A 27,581-nucleotide genomic window follows, 5' to 3' on the forward strand; every position below is an offset into this window, starting at 1 on the left:
AAAGAATGAAGATGAGTATGTGGTAATATCTGATGCAGAGCTGTGTGCCAAATCAGAGATAAACCTACAAAGCAGAAGCACTGTCACTATAAATTGATATGTAGAATATGAATACATGAAAATGGCATCATTTTTCCTGCCACTAACAAGTAGTAGTGACTTTCAACAGGGCAGTCTCGGTCATTTGTATCATATGAGAAGGCCAAAAAATGGTATCTAGCGTTGAAATTAAATTACTGTTTCCTGAATTGATTCAGCATCAAAGAGGAGAACTTTCTTAAATTATTCTCCACTGTAAACGGTGTCATTGCCATATGTGTGCACACATCCCTGAATACAGTTAACATTTCATGGAATAGCTTAACAGTTTTGAGTTTACTGCATTAACCAAAGTGTTACCATAGAATCTGCCAGCCGGGTCAAGAATTCCTTCCATCACACAGGGGTTTGTTTGGGAATGGGGAGAGTAACAACAAATAAGCAACACTCTCCTTTTTTAAAATACTTGCAGCATTGAAAGCTACTGGGTGACATAAATCCCTCATTTGTGTGATTCTAAGCCTAAAGGCACACCACTGATGGAAGAGTGGATGCAGACATCCCCAGGCATCTGCTGAAAACATGTACTCTGAACCAAAGTCTGGAAGGTGTGGCATGGGTGTGCATTAGTGGGAAGAGCTGTTCATGTTACAATGTGGTTTGGATTCACAACAAACAACTGTTTTCTAATATTCCCTGTTAAAATAAATGGTTTAGGCTGGAAGAGACCTTAAAGATCACCTAGTTCCCACCCCCCTGCCATGGGCAGGGACACCTTCCACTAGCCCAGGTTGCCCAAAGCCCCGTCCAGCCTGGCCTTGAACCCTGCCAGGGAGGGGGCAGCCACAGCTGCTCTGGGCGGCCTGTGCCAGGGCCTCACCCCCCTCACAGGGAAGAATTTCTTCCTTACATCTAATCTAAATCTACCCTCTTTCAGTTTAAAACCGTTACCCCTCATCCTATCCCTACACCCCCTGACGCAGAGTCCCTCCCCAGCTTTCCTGTAGCCCCTTTCAGTACTGGAAGGCCGCTGTAGGGTCTCCCCAGAGCCTTCTCTTCTCTGGGCTGAACACCCCCAACTCTCTCAGCCTGTCCTCACAGGGGAGGTGCTCCAGCCCCCGATCATCTTTGTGGCCTCCTCTGGACCCGCTCAAGCAGGTCCATGTCCTTTTTGTGTTGGTGCCCCCAGAGCTGGACACAGCACTGCAGGTGGGGTCTCACTAGAGTGGAGTAGAGGGGTAGAATCCCCTCCCTCGCCCTGCTGGCCACACTGCTCTTGATGCAGCCCAGGACACGGTTGGATTTCTGGGCTGTGAGCGCACATTGCTGGCTCACAGTCAGTTTTCCATCCACTACTACAGTAATTTGTTTTCTAATTTAAAAAAGTACAATTTTCCATATCTCCCATTCTTTCCCTCTCAGGTTTTGCATCAACTTTAGCCTGAATATTGGAAGATTCATACAAACTTGAGAACATTTTTTGATCTTAAAAAAAAAAAATTATCAAAAAGTCAAAATCTAACAGAATTTCACTGAGTTCCATCAGAGAACAGAATCTGTGTGCTTGTAAGATCACAGTGATCTCTGACTCTTCCACTTTCAACTGGAGATGAGAGATCTTACCTTTCAGCAGATCTTGGATTAGTGGTTCATTATTTTGGTGGACTTTGTGCACAGGATCAGGCGTTGGAATTTGCTGGCAGTAGGTTTTTAATACTTGGAGCAGGGATCAACTACAGTTCTCGGTATTACACAGAAGATCTTCATCTTGCATCAACATTTAAGTGGTCCTCTTAATATATCCATAACATTTAAAAGAATAAGTTAATAAGTTTTTGCCCTCAGGTTTAAGAGCAGACAGAGACCCTCAATGGGGAGTCTCTGTGGCTTCTCAGAAAACTGCACTATGGCCAGTAGTTATCTCCTAGAGCTAAATTATTAAAAAATGTTTCCTAGATCTAAATAGCACAGATTTAAGCAGATTTTGGTTTCAGTTACACTGCTGTAATTCCAGAGCATGTCATTTAAGACTGCAAAGCCTATCAAAATCAGTGGACTTAATATGTTTACAGAGGAGTTTATCTGCACATATCTGCAGCCTATCTGGATGTAATTTACAATAATTAGATTTTGTATCTTGATGTAGTTGAAAATTGAGTCAGAAACAGTTTCCAAAAAAAAAAAAAATCAAATACTGCATGTCAGCGAAGCTTTTTCTGTAAGAAAATAAGTTTTGTCTTCATAGTTACTAAGCTTTGAAGCAGAATGGTGAGGGGGAGGAGATGATGGTTTTTCTCCCCTTCTAATCCAATCTATTTAAACAGAGGAATCAAAACAACAGATGTTTAGTATGAAAAATGCTGCCTGAGATACTGGTGCCACAGAATCCAGCATGAACTCAACAATGAGAAGATGAAGAGACTACAGTTTCCCTGTTTCAGTTTTACCAGTCTCTAGTCTGCTGTGATTTGAACGTGCAAGTCCGGAGCGTCATGTTAAAAAGAAGCCGTAATTTCTGCAAGGAGAGTGGTTTACAAGCCATGCATCATCCTACCGTGCACCATCCTGAATCTCTGCAGTACGTATGGTATTGCTTTCTGGGTGTAAACAGAGGATTATGAGATACAAAATTTTATCTGACCACATCATTCTTGAGAATAATATTAGACTATGTCCCAGAAAAATCCGTTTTAATGAAAAATATCTATTTCTAATATTTTCTCAGCTTGCTGCAGTATAGCGCAGCAACTGAAAAATATTTTCGGTATTGGGACATCTGAATTGTATCTCTCATACCTTGGCAGACACATTTGACACTAACCATTTTGCTTAGCTGGCACAAGTATTGCTTTCATCATTTCCTACTGGCCTTCTCCAATTACTTTTTATGATTTATGACACAGCAGTCTGTAGGGCTGCTGCTGTAAAAAGAGACAAACATAAGCTTTTTCATTTCCTTCTGCAGTAGTATCTTCTTGCCATTTACTCTCCTTATTTTGCCACCCACTCTGTGCTTTATAAGGAAAGTATTTAGTTTCTTATTCCTCAGAGGAGTATCGAGATCAAGGGGGTAAAAATCTCTCTCCTTTTAAATATATCAGGGTTTGACTTTTAGGCTAACATGTCCCAATATAGCAGACGCTCTGGGTGCCTAACGCATTGCCACCCTATTTTTCTTCCCACACACATTACTGACTACATTGTGACACTAGGGCCATTATGGCAGACAGTGTTTGCCTGACTCATCTTTTTCTTATTTACATTTATTCTGCAAATGTCTCTGCTATTAGTTTTGCCCCCCATCTTTAGAACACCTGAAGAACAGGGGCTAAGTGGAAAGGAAGCACATCTGCTGCTCTAGCGATGAGGAGCAGCCCTGGTTGCTAACGTCTCTCCTACACTGACTGCAGGGCTCGGTGAAGAACCACCACCCAGGGTCTAACAAACAGTCAGATGTCTGCACCCCTGTAGCTTAAGCCATCACCTGTTCTCCAGAAGCTAACCCTCCCTCCATGTCTGTGATCCTAATTACTTTTGATGAAAGGCACAAATAGTTGAACCACCACTCCTGTGTGTGTACCTTTTGTCGTGATTATATTTAATACATTTTCTACAAGTATACTATATGTCACTAGTCAAGTTTGACTCGTTTCAAACAGAAATGTCATCTGCTTATGTCAAATTAAAATCTGGTTTAGCTTTTGAATGCGATCCTGCCTATATTGTACTGCCGCCCAGTGAAATGCTGAATTGAAACATCACCTTCTCAACAGAAATACCCCAATGACCCCTAAAACCAGAATTTTGTTCAACTTGACTTGCAGTTTCTTTTCTTTTTGTTGCTAGGAAGCTTGATTGCCCCGAGATAAAAAAACACTGTTATATCTTAAATTTTATCATTTTAAATTGTCTATTTATATGCTTATATAATTTAATGTTATACTTTATTCCAGCCACAAAATAATGAATCAACATTTCTTTCTGAGGGTTTTTTTTTTTTTTTTTCCATTCAGATGGCCTGCACAGATATCTACTGCTGAGTTAAGGAATATGATAGGAACTTTATGATACTATATGTGAGAAGTTCATTCTAGTTTTTGGCTCTTCTTGTCCTTCTTTTTAGCATTCTTATTATTTAAATAAATACTGAATATGTAACATTAGGTGTATATAATGTCTCTCTATATATTTTAATATATATAGAGATATAGTCTATAACACTGGGATCCATTAAAACATTTAAGGTCTCCTGAGGCAATCACTGCTTCAAATTGATCACTGAGATTTCATGAATTTAATTGAGATTTCATGAAAAAAATACATTAAGGCTTCATTTTCACAAATAGAAGAAAACAAAGCCCTTTGTTAAATATTCAACCTAACTAGACTTCCCAGAGCCTGTTACTGAAACCATAATTGTAAAGAAGGAAGAACTTTATAATCCTTGTAAACTTTATTGGCGCCCAATCCTAAAAAAATTACTTTATGGATTAAAAAGGATTTTATGTCTTTCCAATTAAGGTGGAAAATTTATGGAAAAGAAGTTCAGCCTCCCTTGCACCTTTACCCCTTGATCCTTAAAAAACCAAACAAAACCCACCTTGGAATATTCAAATCAGTATTTTACAGATACGTTAAGAACATTTATGGGAAACAGTTTGGAAATTAATATTTAGGATTACATTACAACTGCATAGCCTTTCAAAATGCTGTCTGCTGTTCATAATGAGCATTTCAGAAGTATTAAACACTCAGAATTATTTCAAATTGTTCATGAACATACACATAAAACCAAACACACACACTCATATTTATTTTCAACTTTTTGCATTCTTTTTGTTATTTGAGGAATTATTAATTTATGTATCATAGATATTATATTTTTTCTAAGCTTCCATAAGTCTCAAGAAAAAAACCCAAGAAAAATGTCTCTTTTTAAAATTCCTGGAAAGCTTACATTGTTAGGAATGCCTTCTTAAGCCCCAGAGTTCAATTAAAGACATTTAAGTAGAAAACCAGCAAAAAATACCAGATTTAATAATATGGTAAAATTTTCACATTCATCATCTTTGTAGCATGTCTATATATCTCTTAGCCATTTTTTCTTCCCAATGCCCATCATTTCACCGTTGTTCCACATGAAATCTGACATGGACATTAGTGACTCGTTTTTTTAATTAATTCCTCCCCCAACCCCAAGCACACCACATCTAACTGCAAATGTTGTCAAAACCTATTTTTATGCATCTTATGAGTTTGAAAAATGGGCTTGTTCAGCCACCCCCAGAGTACTCAGGATAAAAATAGTCAATAAATTGGAATTGCCACACATTTTATTTTTCAATTTCTTCTTTTCATAGCTGTATTTGAGGGAAAACATAAGCTAGGGGTCTTATTAACGTTTGAGGCAGAGCAGAATGCAAGTGAAGCTGGAAAAAGAGCAGATGTCAAGGGAAGGATTGTCCTTCTGCACAGCAAAGGTTTTCCTTTTTTTTTTTATTAGTCCCCATTCACTCAATGTTCAATGCACTGCTGTTAATTCAACTGAAGGTAGGATTCAGAGAACATACATGTATATGGCACAGAGATATTTGGAGGGACATGTGACAAAAGCAAAAGTCATTTTATACCTGAAGAGAAAACCACTTTCCTAAACTCTGATGTGTGTAAAGTACAAGCTAGCAGGTGTTGATGATCTGGTGATAAAAGGCAGCTCTACACGCCTCTCTCTTCCCCATCACTCAAGACAGTTCAAGCTGTGTGCCTGTTCTATTTCTTTCCTACACATCCTCTCCTGTTCAGACCAGGCTGCAGAACCACCTCAGATCAAAAGTTAATATGAGCCCATCCACAGAGATACACCAAATCCGAAATTTCAGTCTGATGATACACTAACACTTGACAAAGCCTTATGCAGTTCTGTAGGAGGGATCTTACTGCAAGTGCCCAGGCAAAAATAAGCAATAGCTGTTGTTACACACTCAAGCTATAATATTTGACACTTTCAGTCAACAGACTGAAGGTGAGTTCAGTGCTGCTGCAGGGTAGACAGACACATTTGCTATCAAAACCAATCCTTCACCCACTTGTCTACTGAGACTTGGCAAGACTGTAAGAGTTATTATTACTGTATGACATTTTAATTCTATTTATATTCAGAATGTTGGGAATACCCATTAAAAAAATGGGCATCACCTAAGTTGGGCATTTGCACTGTTGGCCATGAGCATGCAAACAGGTTCCTGTTACTGCTGTAAATACAGGGTTGCATTTATGCAACATGCATCTCTGGTACTTTTACACTTTGGGGCACAGAATGGAAGAAAATCAACTTTAAGTACCATCTTTTAGTGCAGCATTTATTACTGTTCTTGCCATATGGTAAGAAGGCAATGAGAGGCGGCCTGTGTGTGAATGCTAATAAACATGAATAAAAGTCTTAATTTTAACTGTGCTGTAGTTACAGTCGGTCCACTTCTCCCATGTTTCCCCAAAACATTCTGCTCACTTGGGCTCTTGTGTATTTTACTGTTTTTTCTTCTTTCACCTTCAGATTGGCTCTTGTCTCATCCTGGGTAAGAACTACCAACATTCATCCATAAAACTACAATACCTGATATCCTCTGGAGCAAGCCTGCATGCAAGAGGAGCATCGCTGTGGATGACAGATGAATTCCAGGAGCTGTATCCTGACAACTGCACCCAAATGGGGGAATTCCAAAAAGTAAACATTCACTCATCCATACAAGTACTGCTTGCCAACAAATTCACCATCATTTAAGTGGAGGCAAAGACATGTCATCTTGGTACACGTTTTAGCTACTGCTACCTATTTTATTTCGTGAGTGGGCTCAGCAAACAAAACCAAAACAAACCCAAAATAAACCTCTCCACACCTGGAGAACAAAACCCTGTTATTCCCTATATTTGTTATTAAAATGGAACAATGTGCTTGTGTCACCACAAACAAGTCACCATAAGAGGAACCATGCAACAACCTTCCTACTCATGTAGATACTTGCCTTCCAAAAGTCTCTCCATCTTCTCTCTCTCCAGCAGTTGCTCTTTTAAATGCTTTTCCTGAAGTAACAAAAGGGTGAAGGAAAGCTTAACTCTCTTTTCTGCCTGAAGCACGCTCCTCCAGGATGACACTGTAGTTATGTGCAAAGTGCACAGAGTTAAAATTCTGTAAAACAAAGTGACTGAAAGACAAAATGGCATGTCTACTGCTAGGTTACTGTACAAGATTACCTGCATATATTCAGTATGCTTTCACTTTTAGGAAGTGAAGAGGCTATAATTACTATTTAGTATTTCTACATTTTTCTCCAATAGATAGTTTTTCTGGGATAGACAAATTCACCTTATTATATAAGCATGTAAAAAACCCTCCTAACAACAGAATACATCCCAGCCCTACAGATTTCTAAGTTAGTTTGAATTAATAGATTCTCTAATCAGAAAATGTTGCAGAGAGTATCTTCAAAGACTGATCTCCTTTTGCTGTTGCATCTTCCAGTTTTCATGGGTTTAGATACACATGAAAGTAAGGGTCACCAAGTCTGAGTTTGAGAAGCTGAAGGCGTGCCTGTCAGAAGGTGAACCTACCTTAAGGCACTCACTGGAACCTGTTGTCACATTCCTGGCAGTCTATCAGGTATCTGCCATAGCGCCAGATCACTCCTGCTCCCCTGCTTCCCCAGTCACCCATGACTGAACATGCAGCTTACCACGGTAGGTACAGAACTGCTGCCTTTGTCTGTCTGTCTTCTGGAATGACCACTCCTGAACAGCTGTCTTGCACAGTTTACTAGTATTTTTCAATGAAACATCAAATATAACTAAGTATTTAAGAATTTATTTTCAACTTGAAAAATTAAATCTGAAGAGCCTTCTGGAAAGCACCATAACAAAAGGCTGAGCATCCTAATTCCTTGTCTTCCACTAAGCAAGTAAAAGATTCTGTGCTCATTCACCCTTGACTCTTCCAATTATCCTTGTATCCAAAAATCACATGCACAAGTATCTGGACACAAGACCTGCATGCTCAGCAGTGAGTTTTCCCGTTTTAGAATATATAAAGCTTTATGAAGAAATGGCTGAAAAATAGGATTTTGTTTTTCAAGCCTGAGATCTTGTATACTTTTTTTTTTTTTTAAAGTGAATCAAATAGGAATCCACACACTGTAGAACTACAGTTAAACAACAATGCAAATAGCAGCCAGCTTCAATGCCTTCTTTGCCTCCCTTTGTAACCTTTCTACATTTCTGCATCTCCCCAAAATAGCTCAGCTCATGTCCAAAGTCCATGAACAGCCTGTAGACTTCCATCCATATAATTGTGTTGCACAGAAGATAAATTTCTTTCATATTAAAGACAATGGCTTTCTTACAGATGCAGTTTCAGAACAGGAGAATGATCATTTAATCTAGAATTAAACAGCCAAAATCTGTTCAGCACATTCAAGGTCATTCCCCGTGCCCATTTGTCAATCTATACTGAAGTATGAAACATTTATCCTCCTCCCTCACTTTTTGCTCTTTTAAATCTTTTTGGCATATTGTATATTAAAATTTCATCTATAAAAGGGTATTTTTGTAGAAATAAAGAAAACATCTGATGAAATTAGTAAGTGGATATACACCATTGTAACTTAGAAATGGAATTTTCTTGTTAAGTGTGACCAAAATTTTGGCATATCATCATCTTCCTGAGGAAATATAAACAGTCCCGGTGTTATGAAGTATAACCAGAATTTCTAAACACATTATTGAAACTTTTTTTACAAGCAGATACTTGAGAGAACATTATCATTACACACCTTGCATTGTACAAATCAGTAAATTGGAGAGATGGAACAATAGCTCAATGCAACCTACTTTCTTTTTTTCCTAGCCATTACAGAAGTCTCACTTAAACAACCCCATTGAAGAATGCAGAGAGAAGGATGACATTTCCAGAAATATTAATAAGTAAGCGCAAAAAACAAGCTGAGGTCAGAAGAATCAAACATTCTGTACGTGTTTTATTAGGAAATAGCAGCTTCCCAGAATTCTTAAAAAAACCCAACCCCAACCCCCCTAACAAAAGACTATTTGCTAATTTCTAATCTTTTCCTTCAACTTGCAGTCTTTCATTTTTCTTCTTCTTCACCTTAATAGTATAAGTATCATCTTCTTTCCCATTAACAACAGTTTTAAATGTCAATATTCCTGGTAGTATTATGTCATGTGTGTAAATGATGACATGTTCATTAATTTGTATCTACCTAATTTCAAAAAGAAAAAAAAAGTTACATACCTTCATAGTAGCAATCTCCTTTCCCTGATGTCAGTACAAAATCAGAGGTATTTCCACTGAGGTAGCTGGGGTTGGCCAAACACAGAATCAGCACAAGGGAGAATGTAGGCTTTCCTTGTCTGTACAGCAGGTAGGTCACTAAGATTTCAACACAACCTGCACCACAAGCACTCTCTGATCAATTAATTCTTATTCTGTTTGGATTAACCTCGTTAAAGAGACTTCTGTCGCAAGAGAAACTGGAATAGGTAGGACACATGAACGTGTAGCAATTTTCTTTCAAGAAATTTGAAATAGTATCGCAGCAGTTAACACAGTCACCTTACCAGACGAAGGCATGCCAGAAGCACACTGAGTAATGTTGACTCATCCTACCATGCATGTCACTAGCTACCTGAACCCTCTTAGTTCCCTCGTGCCTGGACACATCCAACTGCATAGGAAGGAACTTGCTTTCGGAGTGAATTTCATCCTCATATAGTACAGCAGATCAGCAAAGAAAGGAATGCTATCATGTCTGATCAGCTATATATCCACACGGGTCAGAGTTACATCTTTTTGATGAAGAGCAAAGAGCTCCTCCATGGAGCAAGCTGTTTTCACACTGGTGAGGCAGAGAAGAGAGGGCAGCACCAGGCCCTCGATCCTACAGAAGTCCGCCAGCCTACTGTGGGCCAAGCTGCTGAAGCAGGCAGAGGACAGAGAGGCTACAGCCAAGCGAGATCTTGGATGAAGGTGTCCCCAGACTGTTTATCTATTCTAATGCAGACCAAAAGGATGGAAATGCCCATAAAGGCAAAGGAGTAGCAGCTTTGTTATAATGTATTTTCTTTTACATTTTAGAAAACACAAGTTTTATAGGGTACTTAATCTTTTATCTGGTTAATTACCGGGAACAGGAAAATTAAAACTTATTAAACACCTGAGAGGCACCTAAGATAGTTTATCTACGGGTCTGAATACTACAGGTTAAGGTCTAGCACCATGATTGTGGTAAAGAATGATTGCTGTGTGTATCTTGGACCACCTCACCAGAAATGCCAAGCAGTTCCCTCTACACAGAGGCTCACATCCCCAGGCCTTAGAACTGCAAAGCCCATGATTTATTGTTCATCCTCTCTCACAGTGCAGCTCCAAATCTCAGTATTTGGTTGTCTTCTTAAGAGGACAGCTGCACATCAGAGGTGATCACCCCAACACCAGCGATGGAACAGTAGGGTACAGTTGGCACACACAAGAAATTGGCTCTGTTTTCACCTGATCCACGCTTGGGAGGAAAGCAAAGAAAACAGTTTTGTTTTTATTCCCATTTCAATGGCAGCTGTCGGAAAGCTGCTCAGCAGTTTGGAATGTCAGAAGTAGTCCCTTTGGAGCTGGATTAGAGGGAGAAGGAGACAGCCAAGAGCACTCAGCAGATAGCTGTGTAACCATGGAGTAAAACTTACTGCATATTCACAGATACAAAGAACTACATTTTCTGTCACATATAGCTCATGCTCAAAGCTTGAAAGCAAGCCCTAAACTAAACCTTTTCTGTAGGCTCATCTACTCTGCTTTCGCTAAATAGCTGTGCAAGATATATATTGGTACAACAGCTCTAAAAATAAATCTGCCAGTCTTACTGGAGGGGAAGCTACAATGCCTACAAGCCAACAAAAACAATGATTTTTCATTCCACTTAAAGTTCAGGAAAAGTACTCATGTTTGCCAAATTAAAAAAAAAAACCCCACACCAAAAAAACAACAAAACTAATGGAAACAGAAAATATTTTCACGCTAAAAGAGGATATTACAAACAATGGAGACTCAAAGTCAAGTCTCTCATTATCCTTCTTAAAGGAAATTTCCAAAATATAACGCCCAATTTTTGCAAGAATGATGTAACCTTTAAGCAATACTACTGCAAATACTTTGCCATTTATCTTTTATATAATTATTTCTTTAACAAATAATGATGGGACTGACCCACTCCATGCACACGCTTTTTTTTTTTTTTTTTAATTTCTTCTGGCCTGCTGGCTTTAATTTTCAGCTCTTCTGGCAGTGTTTTTTCAGCTCTGGCCTATTTTTATTTCTGGAGTTATTCCAGGAGTTCAGAAGACAGAAGTTCAATGAAGACGATGTGCAGATAAGCAAACCTGATGATTCTCAGCTTTTAAGCCCAGAAAAAGGTAAGAAAATTAAAAAAAAAAAAAAAAAAGCCTTTAACACCTCTACTCAAAATTACTTTTTGACTTTTCTTATTACTGGTCTTCAGAAGAGGGCGTAGATGGATCAGCTTTTCCATGAGATCAGCCTTAATAAATACCCTAGGGTTAACATAGACAGCTACACAAAAAAAAGTGTATTAATCATTGTTTCTCACTTGTAGCTCAAATGGTTTGAAAAACCCAACTGTTGTGTACTGAAATATGTTAACATCATTAACATTTTCCACACAAAGTGCTGCAAGAGGAGGAGGAGGAGGAGGAGGAGGGAGTGTTTCAACCTGTCAGACCATGCGTTGCACAACCTGAGCTGCTAGCATTACATTTTCAAATGCTTCCCAGTCAGAAGGACATGCATGATAGTCTTCTGTAGAGAGGAACAGCTGGCTAATGCCTTACAGCCACATCCAATGTTAGGATGAATCAAATCAACTATGGCTTAATATGTCCCAATACAGATACAGAGAACAAAAAATTTGCTCTGTCCTCTCTATAGTGGTCAAAAAGCCAGTTCTACACCACTTGCAGAATTAGTTACTTCAAAGCATGAAAAAATGTCTAAAGACCCTGGACTTTCAAATGAGAACATGCACTCGTTTAAGAAACACCATCTGAAATTCAGTAGTAATGAAATGAGAACTTCATTACTTATAGAAATTAATTTTTCTTCCTAAAAGTAGGTTACACTACAGTTACCTGAGTAAGTTTACACACAAAGACATTACATCCCACTGTCCTACTTTATACTTTGTGAATTTCTGCAGGAGAAAAGACAACTAGAGAACTAATGGAAGAGAAGTAAAATTGTGTTACGTATTACCAACTAGAAAATTGAAAGATTACGACAAATAGTCGATTCTCAATGTATCCTTATAATACTCCAGGAATCTGGATCCCTTATTAAGTCCTGATGCCTTCAGTATTGGAGAGATCTCCCAGCATAGTGAAAATACATTTTAAAGTGTTCAAGGTAAACAGCCGTCTCAGGAGTCAATGACTTGATCAGAAAGCATAGCCACTTCAGCTGGCTTCCTATCTTTGCAGTGATGAAAATGTCAGGATTAAGTATCTGCAAAATATTATAGGTCCACAATTATTTTATGTAGGAAAGGCTGTTTCCACTGAAAACAACGGCAAGACTCTCACTGCAAAATGATTCGGCCTAAACTTAACTGTAGTGTTATTAGGGACAAATCTACATTATCAAGCAATCATGATATGACACATCAATACTTTCACTATTCAGACTACAAATATATGCTGAGAGGAAGGTCAAAATATCTAGAGGTAAATTCAGTTGTTGCAGATGGGGAAGCTACTCTGCCATAATAGAACCTGAGACAAGCATTGCATGGGACAGAGGCATGGACCTCTACACACTCAGCATCTTCAATTCCACTACTGACTAATGCAAACAGGAAATAACTACATACAGAACACCCTCTTCTCCAGCAACAGGACTGCATCTTTTAACTTTTCACAAATTTGTTGGGTTCAAAATTTTGTAATTTGAATGCACACTCTTCAAACATACATTTTGAAATAATCATCCAGGCTGTTTTTTCTAGACTGTTTTTATAAAAGAGAGTAAGAGTCAGAAATAGGCTTGGAATGAATAGATTAAACTGAATCCGAGTAGTCTTTCCAGTAAATCCACTAAAAAAATTCATTTTAAAATTTAGGTGAGATTGTCTTGCATGCAATTAATAAAGATCTGTATCAGTACTTCAGCCAAAAGCAAAAATGAGAAGAACCATCTCTAGTTCTTACAATAACTATCGGTCTTTTGCTTTTAAAACATGAAGTATGTAGTGTCCAGCACTACACAAAAATCAGAGAGGGATAATACCTGATGCAGTTAATACTATCTACTTGGGCATTATTTCCTTAGGCTGCTCAAAGGAAAGACAAAAGCTAAACAACTGGAATAAATGCTGATTTCTAACAACTGAGGCACCACAGTGTAGCCTCTATCTTGTACTGGATCTAATAGCTCCATATGTTACAGCATCTTAAGCTTGTAGTTGATCTGCAGTTCATTACTTCTCAAAAGCTCGTTACTTCTCGAAGTGTTATCAGCAAAAGTGGTAACATCTGAATTTCCAATGGAAAAATAAGCCAACATGTAACCTCTAGTCTTACTGTCTTTTTAGACTGTACTTGAGAAGTTACCACAAATCCATTTTTTTCTCTTTCAGAGGTCAACCACATTTTGCACTTAGAAGCAAAAGCACTAGATGCTACAGTGTTAGACAGCAGCAGGACACTCCTGGCACAGGAAGAGAATTTGTTCTACACTTTGCATACTCCCAGTTCCATTAGTGCCAAAAAATGTGCCAGTAAGTGAAGAGGAAAAAGTAACATAAACACTCTTATCACACAGTATTTAATGCTTGCTGTAGTCAGCCTCATGTTATTGAACTCATGCTGAGGGAGGGCTGAAAGGATTAAGCAGATAGTGTTCTATATTGGATTATGAAATATTTTTTGTAAGAAACACCAACAGTTTCTACTTCAGTAAATCCTTAAATCTAGATTATCTGTAACATCCTCTAAATTGCATTCAACTTGTGAAGCAACTCAACCTCCCACTTTATTGTACGTACCAATCAATTCAAGTTAGGCTAGCATTTCTGGTTTGCTGAGACAAGAAAATACTTGAGTTGTTAGTTGTTTGCCTACAGAAGTTTCCTGAGGTCAAATTTTTTTTTTTTTCTTAATTTTCAAAAATGTTATTAGATTTAACTTCATCTTACCTTTTTTCTAGTGTTCAGAATATGACTGAAGCTGTATCAACAGGGTTCAGTCTTTTTGCAGATCTGGATCTCCTTTCAAATCCAGATGCCGCTAGATATTCAGCAGATGAACTACTTAATGTTTATAGAGTTATCCAACAGGAAAATACTTACAGTGTTTTGTTACACTCTTCAAAACAGACTGATTTTATTTTACCATTATAAAGAATGTTTAAAACCCAGCTCCAAACACATCATCATCTGGCATGAGGGTGAACAATTAAGTTCCAAGGAGAAGAGCATTAAAGTATCCTGCTGTGAGAAAAATCAGACTCTAACAACTTGGGTTTGGGACATTTTAGAGCTGTTTGAAAGCCTAATAAGCTGGTATGGTTCAGTGCAGAAAAGATTTGTTTTCTGATACGTCACAGAGGAAAAAAGAAGGGGGGGAACTAGATCTAGCTAATTACTTTTTATCCCATGGTCTTCTAAAAATAAAATCCCTGGGGTTACCAGGCAAATACTAGTTCCAGGAAAATACTCTAGGGCATACAATGGACTCTTTTAAATTGTTTTATCTTCAAGGAAATCACATGCTTAGGACTCACACCTCTGAAACAGCAAAACTGTATTTGGGACATAAAAGTGGCTAGGATGATGGTATCATTTCCCAACCCTGAGGAAGCCATGACTTCCCATTTTTAACTGCACTTAAAAGCTTTAGAATCATTCTGCTGTCTATCTGCAATTTCACAGGACCTTTTTTGTCAACAAAGGTAAGACTGAGCAGAGGTTCTGCACTGTTTTCACTACAGTTAGAAATACAGATCCAGTGTGCCAAAAATGAGGGGACTTGGGTATCTCATGGTTAAAATCTTGATATTGTCGAGGAATCACACAAAAGTCCAGATTAGGCCAGAATGTAGCCCTTTTATGAATTTGCCTAGTACAAGATGACACTGGTCAAGTTCTGCCTTAACGTGTAATTAACTTCTCGCAGCACAAAAACCAGCATTGACCCTTTGCGGGTTCCAGTACAGCCTTAGGCCATGGAGAATTAAATACACTGCAGGACACAGTTCGAACGTTTCTTTCCGTTTATGCAACTCTAGCTGCTCTTGCATTTCAGGTCCTTTCAGTTCTGACTGCACAGCAGTGGGTTTTAAAGGCTATTTTAGCTGGGGTTGTGGCTCTAAAAAGAGATGTATGGCACAACTGAAGGTGCTGTGGAAGCAAAGAACAGGTAGGTAGGTGATACTGCTTTAAACAAGCAACGCAATTGAAGACACATTTATGAAACTACGGTCTTTGAGTAGCTGCATTTGATGCTGTCCAGAGGTTACAGTTTAAGATCAGAATCACCCCATGTTGTAATTCCTGAACTAAGTGACCTGCCACTCACCATATGTTTAGCTTACAGTGTGGACGGATATCGGTGGTTTGGGATAGCAGCTGTTACACACCTGCAAGAGAATGCTGCCACCCATCCTACTCTTGGGTCAAGGACATTGCCAAGGACAAAGAAATTTGTTGAAATTTAGCTAACAGCTCCCAGAAACCTGAAGGTCAACTTTGTGGGCTGCAGACATGATTTACAACTTGCATCAGAAGTCGTTAGGAAAAGATAATTTTCTGTGTGGGGAAAGGCAGTTGTTCCATACATAGCACAGGAACATGTTATTAAGCAACCTCTTACCAAGGGATTAAATATCTACAACTCCCAAACTGTTGAGAACGGTCTAGGGTCCTGGGTTTTTTTTTTGGTTGTGGGTTTGTTTGGTTTTGTATTTTATTAAACAAACTGCTCTATTTAAACAGAAAATGGAAACAAAAAACTTAATCTCTAGAGAGAAGTAACTCAATTATCTGACTGCTCAGCTCAGTTTGTAGTTTCCCAGCTGATGTTAACTGTATTCACTGCAGCAATTATAGGTAATTTTACTTGAAAATTGTAAACCAATTCTGCTGTAGATCTTCATCTACCCTACACAGCACATGCTTATGTCTTGCAGCTGAGCAGTGCTTCTATGAATTCTGTATACAGAAGGATATTTTAAAGACATGATTATAATCTTGAATTTGCAAAACCCATGCAAAAGATTTGGGCTAGACCAGGATGTAGCCCTTTCGTTAATTTGTTCAAAACAAGATGTTGTAGGCCAAGGTCTGTCCTAACTTGTAATTAACTTGAGGTTCAGAAAGATGAAGTGCAAACAGAACAGATTCTCACCTCCTGCCTTCCTGACACACACAGCCAGATGAATTCTGGCAGCACTCACTGTTCACAAACTTGCACCTACTGCCAGGAAACGGGGGAAACCTCCCTTATAGCCATTTCCATCTACCTTGAAACTATTATTTACAGTGAAACAGTGTTTACACTTGTCAGCTACACATCTATAGTTAGAAAAGGCATCCACAATATACCATGTAACAAACAGTTTCTTAATCAACAGCTTAATCACAGCAGTTAAGTACCCATGCTTGTAAAAGTAGGAATTAATGAACAATGCTCTACTTTGCTTGCAGTAATTATTTTATCTACTATGGGATTTTTTTTTTTTCTTTCCTACAAGCAATGTCACCACAATGTGAAAGTATTATTCATTATGGACATGCTCCTACATCAATACAAGCATTAGTTACAGGGCTGTGGCTTCAGGTATGTGAAACAGGGTTCTGTAAACAGTGCACGATGTGGCAAATAAGGCTTATTTGGCAGGAGTAAGACTTGGAAAAACAGTACATGCAGTGGTAATGAATCCAGCCTATTTCAAGCATGGGAGAACTTCACCTGAATTACTTCCTCCACCCTATTCTAACTTTAAGTCTACCCTATGCAGCACTTAACCAGTTTATGTCTGACTGCTGAACAGTGCTTCTGTAAATGCTGTATACATACAGAAGGAATATTTTAGGACAGTAGCATTTGAAATGTTTCAACGTCTGGGTGGGATGACAACTTCCAAATGCTGAGTAGAGAGCCAAGAGGACAAGGGGATAGGATAAAACACATGCAGCCGTGGCTTACAACTTCCATACCAATTTGCTACGCACTCAAACCTAACTCAAAGCAAAAGCTGAGATACCCACAAAATTCTGCTAGTCTGGCTCCTGCCTGGTTCTATCTGAAGAAACAAAAAGAGCAACTATATAGTTGAGAAACGAAACTGCTCACAGTGACATGTGAATTGGAGGACTGTCCAATTGCTCACCACACGGAGCGACTCTTTCAGTTCTCCGTCTTCATCAGCTTCTTATAATGTGTCTTGCAGTTTACCTATATGCAATATAAGGTGTGGAAGGAATTAAAACACCAGATGTATTTACAACAAAATCATTACATGTGTGAAACCATAAATACTAGATTTGTAATTGGTGGTGAAGAAATAGTTTAATGGAGAATGTGGTCACAGCCTATTTAATAAAGAATCGGGTCCTGTTCACATTGGAGACTGGCAAACATCGGCAGACAACTGAATGGGTAAAAAAGAATAAAGTGTGAGAAAGCATCAAATACAGAAAAAACCTCTTCTGCTCCAGACTTCCCACAGCTGTGAATTCCTCTTTTACATTTTAACCAAGCGGCTTCTGAGTTAGGTGTGAATTTACCCAAGGACTCTGGCTGTGAAATGCACATTCTTGGGAACTTAATGCTGCTGTTACATGTATTGGCCCAACCCTTTCCACCAACAGAAAAGCACAAGCCAGCTCGGCTTTGGGGGGGACACACTGAAAATCCTTCAATTCCTTGAGATTCAGAGAAATCTTCTACCTCTCTCTTCATTCTGGAATGAAAGACAGCTGACAATGATTTTCCAGAAGGGGAATCGCTCCAAGCCTTTTAGACAAATTAGACTTAAACTTACAGAACAGCTAGCAAGAAACCCCAAATTACATAATTTATCTAGTTCACTATGTCTAGCGTAAATAGTGACCATTTCACCAAACAGTCTAAGGACCTTCCCAGGCCAGCTTCAGCAGTTGCATTCTCCAGAGTAGTAGCATGAACCTACCAGCAAGAATCCAGGTCTTTTTTCTCAGTACCGTTCCCATAGCCTCACTCCCAGGAGAACACATGCTGAATCTCCCTGTACCCAAAATCCGCGACTTGTGGCATTTTCCCCTAAAAGTGGAATTGTAAAGTGCTCAGGAACTGACTTAACCTACTGCAGATGACGATGGGGAAAGGCAGATTCTTAGGACTATTTTGAGGATGTACTGCAGGAATAAGGGTAGGGATTAATCAGAGATTTCCACCCTGATTAATTTCCTCTGAAAGGGTTAAAAGTGCATATTTTATTCAAAGTAAACACCTACTACACTCAGGGAAAATCCTCAGGCAACCGGCTGTCAGAGCACACAAAAGCCATTGCTGCTAAAAATAAATACAAATCCATAGCTCAAAGTGATGACTCTTTATTTCAGGCAAAAAAAAAAAAAAAAAGCCCAAAAACATTCCGCTATTGCAGTTTGTAAAATTTTCACTGTTTTCAGTAGAAACAGTTCACAAGTCAGAACTCAAGATTCAAAATAATATTGTGCAAAATAGTACTGGCATAACTACACATAGCAAAGACACTAGTGTAAATCAAGAATTCCATTGAAATTAGTCGAGCTGCTCCAGTTTTACACCAGTGTACATCACCTCAGAATAGGCCCTTTTTGCAGAACATCCCTGGAATTCCTCTTGCTTACAAAAATCGCCTTACATGCAACAAGTAACCTATCATTACAACATATGCAAGAACATCTCCACAAGTTATCACAGTGTAACAGAGGAAAACATATCAGCCAATTCATATAAAGGCAAATCTAATGGCAATTTTGGACACCCCCTGACTGCTACCCTCAAAAATTGCACATTTCAATAAATGAAATAATTTAGAATAAAGCCAAGCAATATTCTTCTTTAACTATCAGTACACTGATAACTAGGGTAGATGAGGTGACCAGAAAGGGTTTACATTTTTTTAGCTTACTAGATTTTTCCAAAGAGAGTTGTTTCAAAAGGAATTTGTGTAAGAAATATTAACTTGCAGTGTTATCAGACCAAGTCCTCCTCTGCAATTCAAACCTGTCAACACTACAGAAGTCTCCGTAGTCAAATACACATCCCAATGAAGAACTATTGAACAAAGACCGTACCTTAAGTATTTACTGATGACATGCAATGAAATCGAGCAAGCAGTTAACAGGACTCCATTTACATTTGGAGCATTCAGAGACTTGCAGTTCAGTCGGGGTACAGGACTGGAATTTCACAAAACATTTGTGAATAGTTAACATTCTCTCCTCACTTGACTTGACACACAAAGTAACAGTTTCAGAACAATGCATCTAGGTCATTCTTTGTATAAACAAAATGCTAAGAGCAGAACCGATTTTTAGAGTTGCTGAACACTCACAAACTCATGTCAAGAAAATATACAGGTACATCTTGCAATCAGTGGTCATTTCGTTTCCTGGGATTCCCAGGTTTAGAAAAAACAATTCCATAAGAAATCTTTGTTCACAATGAAACCAATTCTTCCACAGTGCTTTTCATCTCCCTAGGTTAAGAAAGACATATGTTCTAGTACTTTTTCTAAGAGCAAACAGTTTTGTTTTAATACATGCCAACCTGGTTTGGGTGTAAACCATAACAACATCTTTAGGCTATGACATCTGATAAAGGACACACACTTAAACTATGGAATTATACGGAGAAAGCACAGTCCTGACATTCTCAAGTGTTTGGATGTTTTTATGTCAAAGGTCTTTTTTGCAGGTTATATTCATTTCATGAGAACAAGTAAGAATTACACATAAGCTTTGCTTTGGAGATACATCTAAGTGCACATCAGTTCTGGATGAGAACAGGTCTGCAGTCTGTCCATTAAAAAAGGTTCTTACAAATACCAGTCCTGCCTCAAACCATAAAGATAAAAGCAACAGACCTACACAGACTGTATGTGTCTGTGCTCATGATGAGTCAAATGGAAATCAAGATATCCAAGAAGTCACCCTGCAGCACTGATCTTTGTAACTGCAAGTCTTTTATGCATTCTCTCTTACCCTTTCACAGAGAAGCTGTCAGGTATTCAGCAAGGAAACAGGGGCATCACTGGCAGTGAGTTACTGTGGAGACATCAGTGTTTCAGAGATGGCAGGGAGAGAATATATACTTCAGCAAGGAATTATTGCTGTAACACTGAATTCTATTAGTCTCAATAAGCAACAAGAAGTTAGGCCTGAGGCAGAAGAAAGGTTAATGGATATGACTGTTTTTCTTCCCAAAAGGCTCAGCTTTAGTGTCTTCTAACAATCTCAGATTCTCAACTCCAGGAAACTGTATTTTAGAACAAACCAAAAAATAGCCCTGAGACTAAACATACTTTTTAAGAGCTGCTATTGCTTTACGTAAATCAAACACAGCAATCATTTACTTCCACAGTATGCAATATTTAATTTTCACTCCCTTTTTCCTCTCACTTGAGATATGTATGTGCAACCAAGAATTTCCTTCCAAGATATATGTACTCAAGCACTATCTTTTACTCTTCCATGTACTTGAATTTGTTGCTACAGGATTATGGCACCAAGCAAGGAAAGAACAGCTGAAGCAAGTTCAAAGTCTAACACAGAAGTCCTCTTTCCCTTGTGCCTTGAGTTAGGTTTTTTAAAAAAAAAAAAAAAAGAAAAAAGGATTCCAATAGTCATAGCTGCCACCACAGACCTTAATTACAACGATGACCTCCTTCCTTGTGACTTATGCAGGATTTACAACCGGAGGAACACCATTTAGTACATCTCAAAATCAACTGTCGGTGTTACCGAACACTGTCGCCAGCCTTTAAGTGTGGCTAGAAGTGTAAAACACCAAGAAAACAGGAATATCAAGTGTGTCAAGTTGTGCATAAAAATAGACCTTTAATTTTTCTTAAGCTACAAAGTAGGCAATCAAGGAACTGACTAGGTCTATGCATAGTTCAGATTTAAAGTATGCCAAAAGAACTCGAACTCTTTCAGTAAAACTGCTTGAGTAATGCATGGATCAACCCCCCAAAAAAACTGAATACCCCACTCTATACATAAAAGAATTTTTAAAAAGCTCCATGCACTCTCAAGGCTATTTTGAAATCAATTTAAATACTTTATCTAACAGCTCTGCTCTGGCACAAGACAGCACATAAAAAGTTTAAGGCTAATTTTTGTATGCACACATGTAAAAGCTGGTCTCAGAACAAGAGCTGTCATATTTTCTTAATTCTGAGTCTTTAGCGGTTATTCATAATAAAGTAGAGCTGCCACAACAATAGCAGAGTTGTCCTGAATATAAAAAAGACTGAACATTGTCCTGAATGCAGTTTGTTTCTATAAAAAGCAGAAACCTCACACATTTACATTTGGTTTTTATCAGAGCAGCTCACTAATTTGTACAGTACACTGTCCAATAACATACAATGTAAACTACCAAATCGATGCTCAAGTACTACAACAGGTGCAAAAGAAAGTCCACTGCTATTTGGGAGAGTCACTCTGTGATGAAAACATACATCAGAATGCAGTTTTGGTGAAGTCAGTTAAGTCTCAAGGCTGTAATAAAGGCTATTTGTTAACTTTAGCCCTTTGGTTCTTAACCATTCAGTTAAGATCTCCAGATAAAGCACTAGGCAGTTTGGCATTGATGGAGAAACTCTTTACATGCTACTGTTACAGAAACAGAAAACAGACTTACAAGCACTCCCTTCACCTGAATGATCCGACCTTCCATGAATCCAATCATACCAGGTTTATCTAAAGCAGTAAATTTTAGACTTCAAATTGCACTATAACTGTTTCAGAAGAAACTAATTAATATTCACAAAACCTAGAAAGGAATTATCAACTGGCCAAATTACAAAAATGTGCTGCAAAACCACTTACTTTAAAACTCTGTCCCTCAACAACTTCTTCAGTGTATCAGAGCTGTTAGTTCAAATCAGAGTTCTTTAGTCCCATCTGCACAATTCTATCTATTTTGATGGAAAGAATGATAATAAACCAAGTTCTGCTTGCTAGTTAATTTAACAGGTCTAATATTTTAATAATTCCTGGTACATTTTTCATTTGCTGAATTTTTGCATAACGTTTTAATAAGGGTTCATTATACTATGAACACAGGAGTTGTGCATGCTAGTATGATTTACACTTACTTGCTGAGTAAAGTACATTGCTATCACAGTTACTTATGCAGAATTTAAAGGAACAGTAAACATGTATCAAAACTACAACTACCTGCACAAGTATGCAGGGCTTTTTTTTCCTCCTCCCAATGACACGTTTACAACCAAATTTAGCATATTAAGCACTGAACAAAACTGTTATATTTGCAGTATCATCTTTAAATAGATGCAGTTATGAGGGGACCTGAGTATGGAACTGATCCATGGAAGCTATGTATATGCAAACCAGTGAGAACTGCTCATGTGTAACAGACCAATATTCAGACCCAGAGACTGTCCATGATGACACTTACTTTGAAATTACTGAATCTAACTCTGTAAAAGAGGTACAAGGTCATTTTGTTTTATAAGTTGATATGACATTGGTATTCAGGTCACTGCAGTTTTTTGCGTATCTATACTGTATTTACTCAAACCCAAGTAATGCACTCCAGGAACACGTAAGAGACCTCACTGAAGTGGCTGAACAGTTTTCATTTGCAATTGCCTTTCCCCCCCATTTTAATCTTTTTATTGTAATTTCAAAAGGAACCATAAACTGCTGCATATCAGGACAGACCAGGTATCAAAAAATCCTTTGTTTTACATGCCAGCCTAAGTTGCTAGTCAAAAAGGCAGAATGTATCTGCTGCTGTAAACTTCTGTGTAACAGATACCATGCCTGACAAACCATCTTCAACAGACACACAAAAATCCACTATGACAAAAGGGAAAAAATCATGCACAGATATTTCAGTATTATGTGGCCAGGGTCTATAATACAGTGATGAGTCATGTCAGAGCAAGTTTGTGCCAAGAGTGACTAACGATTCAGGCTGACTAACTCCGTAAGTAGCCAAGCAAGCCTGTAAGAGGCAAGTGGCGTATTTTCTGGAAGAAAAAATACCAAATAAGAGGATAACATGTTTTTCCCCCAACCCTGCACAAAAACCCTATGGACAAATAGAACAATACTGGGGCAAGTGCTTTAAAACGCAATTTTCCAGCCAATAAACAAACACTGGTGAGAATTCTGTGAAGGAAGGAGTTTTAAGAACGTGACTTACCTGAAGCACAAACTTCTGATACCAAAAAAGTGTACACTACTATACTAACACTGCTTTTTGGATATTTTTCTGTGTTAAAAGTTTCAAATGTATTAACTTGCCTTACTTTGTTTAGGGCTGAGGCTGTTCAGCAAGGTCACATAATTTGAGACTGCTGAAATACTTCAACAATCCTTTGGTCCCAGCAGCTGTAAAACAGCCAAGTAAAAAAGAACCTTCCCTTAAAAAAAAAAAAAAGGGGGAGGGGAGTGTCGTCATCAGGAAAGTGTCTTCTAAACACCATCCGCTACACACAAGAAAAGGCAAATTTTTGTTACAAAATACACATTTTCATACAAAAGACATCTTGCAAAACCATCTGATTGCCCCTCCCTCTGCAGATTACAATGGTAAATGGGATCAGCTGGTTGGCCTTGAGATTTTTGTTTTAATGTGGAAAAAAAGTCAAAGGACACACAGCATCACAACTGGTCCTTTAAATGGCAAAGGATTATGACAGTCTTTGTTTTCACCAGTGTTTAAAAAAGCAGGAGAGAAACAGAACCAGAGTCTTCATAAGCAGAAAGTGCAACAAGCTGCTGCATCCTTCTGAACTTCTCAATGTGCTACCAAACTGTCAATTATACAAACAGTTCAAATTATGACAGTGCCATAAATTGTTAAAACAATGCAAATAGTGTGATCAGAAAGGTCCAGTCAACTGGTTCCAATTTTTTCCCAGTAGTTGCCCAGAGAAATGTCAAGACAATCTAAATCTATCCTTCAGTTTCCTCAATATGTCCCGACTGCTGGAGTATAGAGGTCTGTGGTATTACTGTACTTGTTCCACGAGAGATCCTGTCTTGATCTGTGTTTGTAGACAAGGAGGCCATAGAAATGGGCTGTAACAAACTGGGTGTCATGCCGGAGGAGACAGTCAGGCTGTGTGTAGTGCCCTTGAGTGTGAGATCCTGTGTGGGAAGAAGTGGCTTGAGGATGCTGACAAGACAGAAAGCAGAGCCACTTTTAGGAATGAAATTCACTTTGTTCTTGTCAGGGCAGTAGAAGGCTGGAATTTCATGCAATGCTTTTGGCCTGGAAATAAAATACAACAGTTTTAAAATTACACCGAACAATCAAATTCTGTCAGTGGCAGGTATGTATTGCTGAACAGCACCAGAAACAAGGTTTAAACTTGAAGTACTTCAGCTACTCAATAGTGCCTTAGTGACACTTGCACCACATGGCAAATGGCAAGATGGTTTAAACTGCTTGTTTACATGTACTATGAGATAAACAGGATGTTCTTAGGGCAGGCTGTCTCCAAACCCAAGGCAGACACAAACTTCATGCTGCAGATCACAAATCCTGTTCATGAATTGGCATATCCAACATATGAGAAAGTATTCTTGATCATGTTCTCCAGAAACTTTCACAACCCAACAAGTTCTGCCCAGACCCTCTTTATACAGCAAGCCTTATGAAAGAAAGCTGGCGTAGCAACATTCCCAATATTGTACATCTAAGAGCCGTTCACGATCATAGGGGGATGCCCTTTTAGACTTCTGCCTCCTTTGTATGTTCACGTAAGCATGTCCATAAAATATCAGCCTGTCTTGCTTAAAAACTCCATGCAGAGAGTAAAATGTAATATTCCCCAAGTGGCATTTGTGATAAAGTACCTATAAGCTGGGAAGGACATGTGGAACACACATTTAGATCTTCACTTGCAGTTTTGCCATCTCAGCATATAATTCAACTAACTCAGAGACATGTTTTATGGAAAAGAGAGCTGGAAGGGAAATTGTGGATAGCTCAGGAATGCCTTCTGTGTCTACCTCTAACCCTGCAGTGTAAATCTACTAAGCTAGTCTAACTCTACTTTAAGACGAAACCATGGGGAATTTGTTCCAAATCCTCTCCCCCCCTGCTGGAAAATAACCACCAGAAATTTATACTCATTTTTTCCTTTTGACAGCATTGTCCTTTAGCCTATAACCTCCCCCTCTCTTCCACGTAAGACAGCCATATGCACTTCTATCTTCATTCTACTAGGCCAAGCAAGCCAAACTTTTCACTATACTCTTGTAAGAGATACTCTACTACTCTCTAACTTCTCTGTTCATGAAAAAGGGTATGTTTCCATGTTAGCTGATACTCCAAGTGTCTAGAAAATTCAGCTCCATTTATAAACTTTTCCCCAAATGAAAATCCTGTAAACTTCAAGTAGAAATAATGTTAAAGGTTGAGCTTTAAATAGTTACACTCATGTATTCCACATATGTGTGGAATGCAAGTACCACACGTGAGAAAGATTTTTGCATGAGACTGCAGTGTCTAAGAACTGCCATAGCCAGGTAAAAACTTCTGTAGAAGCCTGTTTCACTCTACAGCAAAACAGTCTTACAGCTATGCAGCAAGGACATCCAAAAAGAAATGCAAAAGCAAGTCAAATTACAATAGAACATGTTCTTGGAGCAGATGAAGACCGTCTATTCTGTTGGCAACATAGTTTACACATTCTAAAACAGAGACAGGTAACTTAAGTTACTGTAACCCTTTCCACACTTCTACGGAGAGGCCATAGAGGCCTCTCAAAATCCATATGTAGAGATCAGAGATGGAAAATATACTAAGGCAGCTATAATTTTTTTAATTACTATTTATACTAGTATGAGTAGACATTGTTCAATAATAGGCATTAAGAGAATTACAACCAAAATGATATTCCTTGTGTGATGAAATTAAATTTTTAACTATAGGTTTAGATTCTTGAATCCAAGCGACATAAGGGTATAAAAACTCCACCACAAATAATAATAAAACATAAACCCCCCAGAATATTCCCAAATGACAGAAGTTGGCTTTTTCAGAAAAAACATCAAATACTCTGGGTCAAATTCACTCCTCTGTCACTAAAAGTTTTCCAACTATACAGATAGAGCTGAAAAGAATATAGTCTTCAGAGTCTAGATTACTGGATGTGCCTGTCAAGCAGTGACATATATCACCTGATGCACCTGCATTACAGCTTCTTATCACATCTCTCTGTACCTGATTGAGTTCCTCTCCCACTATCTGCCAGTTAAGAGATAGTCCTCTCAGGTTGTGCTGGTTTTAAAAAAAAGCCAAGATTTTGAATTTAACACAAAATTCCAGCAATAAATATGTAAACATATACCAGTATATAGTCACACAAAACAACAGAGTTCAGGCTGTTCACATGGTTTTAGCAACTGAACTAATAATTCTGATCTGACACAAAATCAATAAACCAATAGGTAACTCTGAATGTTGAACGTTATTTCTTACGTAGTAAAGATCAACTTACAAGCTTTCCTCAAAGACTTTCACCTTTTCACAGCCCTCTGGAGGTTCACGCTTGAACATGTAGCTGTTGTTGGGTTTTGGTGAGGTAGCATATTTTGGCAAGGGAGAATTATTACCATTCTCTGCAGGAACAGAGTATCTCATTACTTAAATGTGCCACACTATAAAAAACCCCAGTATCTTCAAATGCCCCCCAACTGAAATACATTTCATTACTAATGTCATAAAATCAAGAAATTTTTTCATTTGGCTCCAAGTACTCATTTGCAAATAACCCTCTTATCTCAATCCCCTCCCTCCTTTCTATCTCTCCTTATATAATTTTCAGGCTCCTCTGCAATCTCTGTTCATTCCTGGACACTTTTAGTTTGCGCCTGCAAACCTGAATCTATGGTCCTGTGCCATAACCATCTTGCCAAAAGAAAAAGGCAGATGCAATATTCCTTAAAAACCAGAACAGGTTTATGTTGAATTATAAAATTCTCCTAGTATATCTCAGAACTGATTCTGGTCAAAAAAAAGTAGTTAAAAAACACCAAACATTTAAAACTTTTATGAGTGCGTGTATGAAATGCTGGAAGGTTGCCCATTTTGTCCAAGATCATAAAAAATACCTGACACAAGCAACAGGACTAGCCAACTTTCCTGTTCCACCTGTTGTTGTACACTCTTGCTTTTTCCACCTAGCTTAAAGTACTTGATGAATCTATTATTTAAAAACAAGAACTTGTTTGGAA

The 27,581-nt window shown here is 38.3% G+C and overlaps 1 protein-coding gene across 1 annotated transcript in view; it reads right to left on the bottom strand.

Annotated features, from left to right (window-relative positions):
- Positions 1-18,685: 18,685 nt before the first annotated feature.
- Positions 18,686-27,581, bottom strand: part of FAM117B (family with sequence similarity 117 member B) — a 30,510-nt gene continuing 21,614 nt past the window's right edge. The window contains exons 7-8 of the mRNA XM_074911231.1: positions 26,846-26,966; positions 18,686-24,609 (exon numbers count right to left, since the gene is read on the bottom strand). Coding sequence (XP_074767332.1) covers positions 24,291-24,609; positions 26,846-26,966 — 440 coding nt within the window. The 3' untranslated portion in view covers positions 18,686-24,290. The remainder of the gene's footprint in view (positions 24,610-26,845; positions 26,967-27,581) is intronic.

Source organism: Athene noctua, chromosome 7 (assembly GCF_965140245.1).
Source record: "Athene noctua chromosome 7, bAthNoc1.hap1.1, whole genome shotgun sequence".
NCBI classification, from domain to species: domain Eukaryota; kingdom Metazoa; phylum Chordata; class Aves; order Strigiformes; family Strigidae; genus Athene; species Athene noctua.